The 11,005-nt window shown below is 51.4% G+C and overlaps 1 protein-coding gene across 1 annotated transcript in view; it reads right to left on the reverse strand.

The window, feature by feature from the left end:
* The window catches only part of LOC118364056 (neural-cadherin-like), a 168,033-nt gene that overhangs the window by 92,300 nt on the left and 64,728 nt on the right, over positions 1 to 11,005 (reverse strand). Inside the window, exons 2-4 of the mRNA XM_052489625.1 lie at positions 9,244 to 9,432; positions 7,296 to 7,521; positions 4,262 to 4,466 (exon numbers count right to left, since the gene is read on the reverse strand). Of these exons, the coding sequence (XP_052345585.1) occupies positions 4,262 to 4,466; positions 7,296 to 7,521; positions 9,244 to 9,432 (620 nt within the window). The remainder of the gene's footprint in view (positions 1 to 4,261; positions 4,467 to 7,295; positions 7,522 to 9,243; positions 9,433 to 11,005) is intronic.

Genomic DNA, 11,005 nt, shown 5'->3' on the forward strand with positions numbered 1-11,005 from the left:
GTAACACTAACACCCTCCCTCTCTCCACTCCTCCAAACACGGCAGACTGGATCCCCCTCTCACTCATACCTAATCACCAGCACTCCCTGGGAATCCCAATCCCTGTTAGAAAAACACAGTCTGTTAAGACCCTCTTGGAGAGCCGCCACACACCGTGAGCCTGGTCCAACAGGAATCTGGTCTCATACTGCTGCCGTACTGTGTATGTGTGTGTGTTTGTGTGTGTGTGTGTGTGTGTGTGTGTGTGTGTGTGTGTGTGTGTGTGTGTGTGTGTGTGTGTGTGTGTGTGTGTGTGTGTGTGTGTGTGTGTGTGTGTGTGTGTGTGTTGTGTGTGTGTGTGTTTGTGTGGGTGGCAGAAAGTGAGAGTAATAGTGATAATAAGAGCTAGTACAAGTGCTTAAGGAAGATTAGGAGGAGAAGCTGGGAGCGGAGAGAGATGGGGAAGAGAGAGATGGGGAGGAGAGAGATGGGGAGGAGAGAGATGGGGAGGAGAGAGATGGGGAGGAGAGAGAGGGAAAGAGACATGGAACTCTATGGGATGCCTGCTCCTCTTCCTACTCCTACCCTATGGGCTTGTATTAATGATAGCGGAGAGAGAGAGAGAAACAGAGGCAAAGAGAGACAGAGTGAAAGGAAAGACAAAGAGAGGGAGAGAGAGCAAACGGATTGAGGTCTTGACCACAGATGGTGTGAGCTTTGGACAGAGGAAGGTGACCATGACTGGTGCCCAGCTTATTGCCAGATTGCGGAGCCTGTTTATGTTGGTGTGTGTTGTGTCTGTACGTGTGCACTGTTACATCTGTGTTTAATGCATGTGTGTGTACATGCAAGAGTTTCTGTGTTTGTCTACTCACGCTGTGAATGTTTGTTTGTGTGTTTGTGGTGCCAAAGCTTTCCTCTGTGTCCGGCACACGTTGGCCACAGGGTCCTGCCTGGTTGCCAGGCACACGTTGGCCACAGGGACCTGCCTGGTTGCCAGGCACACGTTGGCCACAGGGACCTGCCTGGTTGCCAGGCACACGTTGGCCACAGGGTCCTGCCTGGTTGCCAGGCACACGTTGGCCACAGGGACCTGCCTGGTTGCCAGGCACACGTTGGCCACAGGGTCCTGCCTGGTTGCCAGGCACACGTTGGCCACAGGGACCTGCCTGGTTGCCAGGCACACGTTGGCCACAGGGTCCTGCCTGGTTGCCAGGCACACGTTGGCCACAGGGTCCTACCTGGTTGCTAGGCACACGTTGGCCACAGGGTCCTGCCTGGTTGCCAGGCACACGTTGGCCACAGGGTCGTGCCTGGTTGCCAGGCACACGTTGGCCACAGGGACCTGCCTGGTTGCCAGGCACACGTTGGCCACAGGGTCCTGCCTGGTTGCCAGGCACACGTTGGCCACAGGGTCCTGCCTGGTTGCCAGGCACACGTTGGCCACAGGGTCCTGCCTGGTTGCCAGGCACACGTTGGCCACAGGGTCCTGCCTGGTTGCCAGGCACACGTTGGCCACAGGGTCCTGCCTGGTTGCCAAGTCCATCTAAACAACGCAATCAGTGGATGTGAGCATCTGACAAACAAAGATGGCCGCCCCGGGGGATTCCAATACGCCAGTTTCACAACAGCTTACCTCTGCCCTTGTGGGAAAGGAAACTGAAGCCAAACAAGGGGAAAGGGCACACCTGTTCTCATTTAGGTAAAATGTTATTTTTAAAATCTGAGGGAGACGTCATACAATATGATGTTAATTGTAAAACCTGAGATGATTATCTTCACATTATAGGAAAGCAAAGATAAACAACCTTCTGAATAAATAAAAACAACAATTGTCTCTCTGTCTCTTTCCCCAGAATCTCCATAGAGCCTTCACTGTATCTGTACTGAAGCTAGACGGCACCTATTTCTATTTCCAAACTTGCCACTGAGGCCACAGTCCAATCACCTGAACAGAATCACCATGCTACACTGGCTGACTCTCCATACTGTTGTTCTACATTATGTGACCACGGCTGACTCTCCATACCGTTGTTCTACATTATGTGACCACGGCTGACTCTCCATACTGTTGACCTACATTATGTGACCACGGCTGACTCTCCATACTGTTGACCTACATTATGTGACCACGGCTGACTCTCCATACTGTTGTTCTACATTATGTGACCACGGCTGACTCTCCATACTGTTGTTCTCCATTATGTGACCACGGCTGACTCTCCATACCGTTGTTCTACATTATGTGACCACGGCTGACTCTCCATACTGTTGTTCTACATTATGTGACCACGGCTGACTCTCTATACTGTTGTTCTCCATTATGTGACCACGGCTGACTCTCCATACTGTTGTTCTACATTATGTGACCACGGCTGACTCTCCATACCGTTGTTCTACATTATGTGACCACGGCTGACTCTCCATACTGTTGACCTACATTATGTGACCACGGCTGACTCTCCATACTGTTGACCTACATTATGTGACCACGGCTGACTCTCCATACTGTTGTTCTACATTATGTGACCACGGCTGACTCTCCATACTGTTGTTCTCCATTATGTGACCACGGCTGACTCTCCATACCGTTGTTCTACATTATGTGACCACGGCTGACTCTCCATACTGTTGTTCTACATTATGTGACCACGGCTGACTCTCTATACTGTTGTTCTCCATTATGTGACCACGGCTGACTCTCCATACTGTTGTTCTACATTATGTGACCACGGCTGACTCTCTATACTGTTGTTCTACATTATGTGACCACGGCTGACTCTCCATACTGTTGACCTACATTATGTGACCATGGCTGACTCTCCATACTGTTGACCTACATTATGTGACCATGGCTGACTCTCCATACTGTTGTTCTCCATTATGTGACCACGGCTGACTCTCCATACTGTTGTTCTCCATTATGTGACCACGGCTGACTCTCCATACCGTTGTTCTCCATTATGTGACCATGGCTGACTCTCCATACTGTTGTTCTCCATTATGTGACCACGGCTGACTCTCCATACTGTTGTTCTCCATTATGTGACCACGGCTGACTCTCCATACCGTTGTTCTCCATTATGTGACCACGGCTGACTCTCCATACTGTTGTTCTACATTATGTGACCACGGCTGACTCTCCATACTGTTGTTCTCCATTATGTGACCACGGCTGACTGTCCATACTGTTGTTCTCCATTATGTGACCACGGCTGACTCTCCATACTGTTGTTCTCCATTATGTGACCACGGCTGACTGTCCATACTGTTGTTCTCCATTATGTGACCACGGCTGACTCTCCATACTGTTGTTCTACATTATGTGACCACGGCTGACTGTCCATACTGTTGTTCTCCATTATGTGACCACGGCTGACTGTCCATACTGTTGTTCTACATTATGTGACCACGGCTGACTCTCCATACTGTTGTTCTCCATTATGTGACCACGGCTGACTGTCCATACTGTTGTTCTACATTATGTGACCACGGCTGACTCTCCATACTGTTGTTCTCCATTATGTGACCACGGCTGACTGTCCATACTGTTGTTCTACATTATGTGACCACGGCTGACTCTCCATACTGTTGTTCTCCATTATGTGACCACGGCTGACTCTCCATACTGTTGTTCTCCATTATGTGACCACGGCTGACTCTCCATACTGTTGTTCTCCATTATGTGACCACGGCTGACTGTCCATACTGTTGTTCTCCATTATGTGACCACGGCTGACTGTCCATACTGTTGTTCTCCATTATGTGACCACGGCTGACTCTCCATACTGTTGTTCTCCATTATGTGACCACGGCTGACTGTCCATACTGTTGTTCTCCATTATGTGACCACGGCTGACTGTCCATACTGTTGTTCTCCATTATGTGACCACGGCTGACTCTCCATACTGTTGTTCTCCATTATGTGACCACGGCTGACTGTCCATACTGTTGTTCTACATTATGTGACCACGGCTGACTGTCCATACTGTTGTTCTCCATTATGTGACCACGGCTGACTCTCCATACTGTTGTTCTACATTATGTGACCACGGCTGACTCTCCATACTGTTGTTCTACATTATTAGAATTAGCCAACCTGACTGGAGCCTAAGGGGAACTGGTGGATTAGTGAGGATGCCATATGTGTGTATAAGTCAGCCATCTGGGTAGGAGCAGGTGTGTATAGAGGTGAGTGTGTACTGTTTATGTGTGACTGTGTGTGCGTGTGTGTGTGTGTGTGTGTGTGTGTGTATGCGTGTGTATAGTTGCGTGTGTGTACCTCTGCCACACCGCTGAGGCCTGTGTCTGGCTCGGAGGCCCTGACTTGCAGCGTGTGGAGTGTGTGTCCACTCTCAAAGTCCACTGTCCGGGTGAGACTGAGAGCTCCACTCTCCTGGTTGACACTGAACAGGTTGCCAGGGTTCACCAGCAGCATGTAGGAGAGAGTCTTCCTCTGGAAGGAGACGGCCCCCACCATCGCCACACTGCAGGGGGAACCAGGAACGGGATGTCAAAAGGAGATACAGTATACCGGAAGTGATGTCATCGGGAGATGCATTAGATAGGATGTGATGTCATAAGGAGACACATTAGAGAGGATGTGATGTCATAAGGAGACACATTCGCGAATGAAATAGATCTCCAGGGAGCAAGAAATTATCCACCTTCAGTCTGATATCATCACTCTCATCTCATCCATAATTTATTTATTGGATTTCTGGATTAAGACACACACACTTGCACCTACCACACCCACGTAAACATGCACCTACCACACCCACGTAAACATGCACCTACCACACCCACGTAAACATGCACCTACCACACCCACGTAAACATGCACCTACCACACCCACGTAAACATGCACCTACCACACCCACGTAAACATGCACCTACCACACCCACGTAAACATGCACCTACCACACCCACGTAAACATGCACCTACCACACCCACGTAAACATGCACCTACCACACCCACGTAAACATGCACCTACCACACCCACGTAAACATGCACCTACCACACCCACGTAAACATGCACCTACCACACCCACGTAAACATGCACCTACCACACCCACGTAAACATGCACCTACCACACCCACGTAAACATGCACCTACCACACCCACGTAAACATGCACCTACCACACCCACGTAAACATGCACCTACCACACCCACGTAAACATGCACCTACCACACCCACGTAAACATGCACCTACCACACCCACGTAAACATGCACCTACCACACCCACGTAAACATGCACCTACCACACCCACGTAAACATGCACCTACCACGCCCACGTAAACATGCACCTACCACGCCCACGTAAACATGCACCTAACACGCCCACGTAAACATGCACCTACCACACCCACGCAAACATGCACCTACCACACCCACGCAAACATGCACCTACCACACCCACGCAAACATGCACCTACCACACCCACGTAAACATGCACCTACCACACCCACGTAAACATGCACCTACCACACCCACGTAAACATGCACCTACCACACCCACGTAAACATGCACCTACCACACCCACGTAAACATGCACATACCACACCCACGCAAACATGCACCTACCACACCCACGCAAACATGCACCTACCACACCCACGTAAACATGCACCTACCACACCCACGTAAACATGCACCTACCACACCCACGCAAACATGCACCTACCACACCCACGCAAACATGCACCTACCAAACCCACACAAACATGCAACTACCACACCCACGCAAACATGCACCTACCACACCCACGCAAACATGCACCTACCACACCCACGCAAACATGCACCTACCACACCCACGTAAACATGCACCTACCACACCCACGTAAACATGCACCTACCACACCCACGTAAACATGCACCTACCACACCCACGTAAACATGCACCTACCACACCCACGTAAACATGCACATACCACACCCACGCAAACATGCACCTACCACACCCACGCAAACATGCACCTACCACACCCACGTAAACATGCACCTACCACACCCACGTAAACATGCACATACCACACCCACGCAAACATGCACCTACCACACCCACGCAAACATGCACCTACCACACCCACGTAAACATGCACCTACCACACCCACGCAAACATGCACCTACCACACCCACGTAAACATGCACCTACCACACCCACGTAAACATGCACCTACCACACCCACGTAAACATGCACCTACCACACCCACGTAAACATGCACATACCACACCCACGCAAACATGCACCTACCACACCCACGCAAACATGCACCTACCACACCCACGTAAACATGCACCTACCACACCCACGTAAACATGCACCTACCACACCCACGCAAACATGCACCTACCACACCCACGCAAACATGCACCTACCAAACCCACACAAACATGCAACTACCACACCCACGCAAACATGCACCTACCACACCCACGCAAACATGCACCTACCACACCCACGCAAACATGCACTGACACGCACGGGGTGGCAGGAGATGAAGACATTGTGCTCCAGTCACCAGAGCCCTGGGGAGGTAGGTTCACACACACACACACACACACACACACACACACACACACACACACACACACACACACACACACACACACACACACACACACACACACACACACACACACACACACACACACACACACACACACACCATGTAGAGGGTGGGCAGGAGATGAAGACATTGTGCTCCAGTCACCAGAGCCCTGAGGAGGCAGGTTCACACACACACTTTGCCCTTCATGTTTATCCTAAAGTTTATTTTAATACATATTTGAATTAGCCACACTTTCATATTCTGAGCCCTGGGACAAAATGATGCATCTGCGTCCCTCCTTCACCCCCACCTTCATAACCCCCCACCCCCCAACACATGACACATAATGCAGAGGAATCATCCACGTTCACACAATCCTTTGGTTTCCCCTCTAATGAGCAGCAGAGGCGGCACACAAACACAAACACTCACACACACACACATAACAAGCACAGTACACAAGCAAAAATACATGTACATACACATATGCAGAACACACGTATTCATTGGTTCACTGATGCTCTTACCCCACCTCCCTCATTGTGAAATGCATCGTCTGGCATACCCTGTCCCTTCCCTCATCCTATTCCTAACCCACATCCAGCAGTTATTCCTGTCCAATGTCACCTGTAAAGCCCTAGTTCATTCACCTTCCTAGTAGTCTACAATCACAGCCTATTCCCCATATAGTGCACTCGGTGGCTTAGCCCATTCCAATATCTCCAAACCCAGGGTGTACTCACGCTTGGCCCACGGGCGTGTTCTCTGGGACAGTCAGGGTGTAGGAGACGTTGGTGAACTGTGGGGGGCGGAACCCTGCCAGAATAGCCACTGTTGCAGGGGGACCCTTCCTGCCCTGTGTGTCGACCACCTGCACCTTCAGAGTGTACTCCCTGCTGGGGGTCAAGGGTCGGCCTGTGGTCCTGACCTCCCCAGAGCTGCGGTCCACTTCAAACAAATCCTCGCCGCCTAGTTACGGTATAAGCAACACGTATAAACACACAGACACGCATGGTTCTTCCAAGTGACTCAAAGGTTTCTTGAAGGGATAGTTGACCCCCAAATTAAAGTTGTTCTGTGTTTTCACACCTCAACACACAGCTTGCCCCGGGGCCTTATAGACAATCATGTGAGTGATATCACGTAGCAGAGACAGCTGCGCAGAAATGGACATCCCTAAGACATTGCTGATTTCTTGGGCTGGGGGGCTGGTGTGTGTGTTTATTTGTGTATAGAGATGGGGGTAGAGGACCCTTCTGCCAGCTGGGGCTGTGTGTGTGCGGTGTGTGTGTGTGTGCATGTGTTATCGGGTTAACATCCAGCCTCTGATCTTTCTCTGAGGAGAACAGGACGACAGGGTCATCTTAATCCATGTCCCCCTGGGCAGCAGCATCAATAGAAGAGAAAGAGAGAGAAGAGGAGGGGGAGGAAGAGAAAGAATAAGATGAGGAGGAGGAGGAGGACGAGAGAGAGAGAGAGAAGAGGAGAAGGAGGAAGAGAGAGAGAGAAGAGGAGGAGGAGGAGGAGGAGGAGGAGGGGAGGGGAGGAGGAGGAGGAGGAGGAGGAGGAGGCGAAAGAAAGAGAAGAGGAGAAGGAAGAGAGAGAAGAAGAGGAGGAGGAAGAGAAAGAAAGAGAAGAGGAGGAGGAGGAGGAGGAGGAGGAGAGGAGAGGAGAGGAGGAGGAGGAAGAGAGGAGGAGGAGGAGGAGGAAGAGGAGGAGGAGGAAGAGAGAGAGGAATAGGAGGAGGAAGAGAGAGAAAAAGAAGATGAGGGGGAGGAAGAGAGAGAAGAGGGGGAGGAGGAAGAGGAAGAGAGAGAGAGAAGAGGAAGAGAGAGAAGAGGGAGAGGAGGAAGAGAGAGAAGAGTAGGAGGAAGAGAGAGAATAGGAGGAGGAAGAGAGAGAAGAGGAGGGGGGAAGAGAGAGAGAGAAGAGGGGGAGGAGGAGGAGGAAGAGAAAGAGACAGAAGAGGAGGAGGAAGAGAGAGAGGAATAGGAGGCACACAGCTGCTGGTAGCCAGGGACATGTAACTAATCACAGCTGCTGGTAGCCAGGGACATGTAGCTAATCACAGCTGCTGGTAGCCAGGGACATGTAGCTAATCACAGCTGCTGGTAGCCAGGGACATGTAACTAATCACAGCTGCTGGTAGCCAGGGACATGTAACTAATCACAGCTGCTGGTAGCCAGGGACATGTAGCTAATCACAGCTGCTGGTAGCCAGGGACATGTAGTCAATCACAGCTGCTGGTAGCCAGGGACATGTAACTAATCACAGCTGCTGGTAGCCAGGGACATGTAACTAATCACAGGGACATGTAACTAATCACAGCTGCTGGTAGCCAGGGACATGTAACTAATCACAGCTGCTGGTAGCCAGGGACATGTAACTAATCACAGCTGCTGGTAGCCAGGGACATGTAACTAATCACAGCTGCTGGTAGCCAGGGACATGTAGCTAATCACAGCTGCATTGTTCCTGTCACTCACTTCTTTTGGATTTTTCATTATTTTTTATTTGAATTTTATTCAATCTATATCAATTTTATTTTTTCTTTGTTATAATTTATTGTACATTATCGCTATCTTAGGGATGTCCAACACCTAGTACCATAAAAATAGAACATTTGCTTGTCATCCTTTCATTAAATGCTATTATCTCATCAGAGTTTCATTCATCGACATTTCATTCACCGTCCAGTAGCAGGAAGTTGGCGTTTCCTATTGTGCCGTCTCGTTGGCGGGCGGTGAGGCGGTAGACCACAGAGCCTGGTGCGGCGTCAGGTCCCACTGCGCCCAGGTAGGGCTGGGGGAACATGCCCCACTGCAGGTCTGCCAGGGTGGGCACACTAAGGGTCAGCCTGCAGAGGTACCACTCATCACCTACAGACACAGAAAAGATAAAGAGATTACGGGTCAGGGTCAAACGTCAGAGATAACAGTTGGTACAGTCAGGGGGACGTGGAATCACTACTAAGAGGTTGTCTGAATGAATTGTAGGCATATGAGCTAAATGCATTCTGGGAAAGTGGAGGACTAGTGTCTGCTGAAGCTCCTAATCCTTTGATGATGATGTCATTGGGTTTGAGTCCTCCTTTTAGCCAAAAACAAACCATGTCTGTGCCACCTCCCACCATTGGGCTTTGACTTTTCCAAACACATCCATCCATCTCTCCCTTTCAAAGTGTTTGCGATCCCTGGCACAATCTCCTTCATCTTATTTGCCTCTCAAAATCAATTTCTCAACCATCCGCTGGTGTCACCCCCCCTCCCCTGACGGCAGCCACAGCCCATGGATGACGCTGGACCCATTCTCTGGATGGAGACAACTGGCCAGAGGCAACAAGGCTGATAGGTTCCCTGTTTCCATCCCAGGCTGAAGGGCTCTCCCTCCCTCGTCTGTTTCCATCCCAGGCTGAAGGGCTCTCCCTCCCTCGTCTGTTTTCATCCCAGGCTGAAGGGCTCTCCCTCCCTCGTCTGTTTCCATCCCAGGCTGAAGGGCTCTCCCTCCCTCGTCTGTTTCCATCCCAGGCTGAAGGTCTCTGCCTCCCTCGTCTGTTTCCATCCCAGGCTGAAGGGCTCTCCCTCCCTCGTCTGTTTCCATCCCAGGCTGAAGGGCTCTCCCTCCCTCGTCTGTTTCCATCCCAGGCTGAAGGGCTCTCCCTCCCTCGTCTGTTTCCATCCCAGGCTGAAGGGCTCTCCCTCCCTCGTCTGTTTCCATCCCAGGCTGAAGGGCTCTCCCTCCCTCGTCTGTTTCCATCCCAGGCTGAAGGGCTCTCCCTCCCTCGTCTGTTTCCATCCCAGGCTGAAGGGCTCTCCTCCCTCCTGTTTCCATCCCAGGCTGAAGGGCTCTCCCTCCCTCGTTTTTCCATCCCAGGCTGAAGGGCTCTCCCTCCCTCGTCTGTTTCCATCCCAGGCTGAAGGGCTCTCCCTCCCTCGTCTGTTTCCATCCCAGGCTGAAGGGCTCTGCCTCCCTCGTCTGTTTCCATCCCAGGCTGAAGGGCTCTCCCTCCCTCGTCTGTTTCCATCCCAGGCTGAAGGGCTCTCCCTCCCTCGTCTGTTTCCATCCCAGGCTGAAGGGCTCTCCCTCCCTCGTCTGTTTCCATCCCAGGCTGAAGGGCTCTCCCCTCCCCATCCCAGGCTGAAGGGCTGTTTCCATCCCAGGCTGAAGGGCTCTCCCTCCCTCGTCTGTTTCCATCCCAGGCTGAAGGGCTCTCCCTCCCTCGTCTGTTTCCATCCCAGGCTGAAGGGCTCTCCCTCCCTCGTCTGTTTCCATCCCAGGCTGAAGGGCTCTCCCTCCCCCTCGTCTGTTTCCATCCCAGGCTGAAGGGCTCTCCCTCCCTCGTCTGTTTCCATCCCAGGCTGAAGGGCTCTCCCTCCCTCGTCTGTTTCCATCCCAGGCTGAAGGTCTCTGCCTCCCTCGTCTGTTTCCATCCCAGGCTGAAGGGCTCTCCCT

Source organism: Oncorhynchus keta, chromosome 31 (assembly GCF_023373465.1).
Source record: "Oncorhynchus keta strain PuntledgeMale-10-30-2019 chromosome 31, Oket_V2, whole genome shotgun sequence".
NCBI lineage: Eukaryota > Metazoa > Chordata > Actinopteri > Salmoniformes > Salmonidae > Oncorhynchus > Oncorhynchus keta.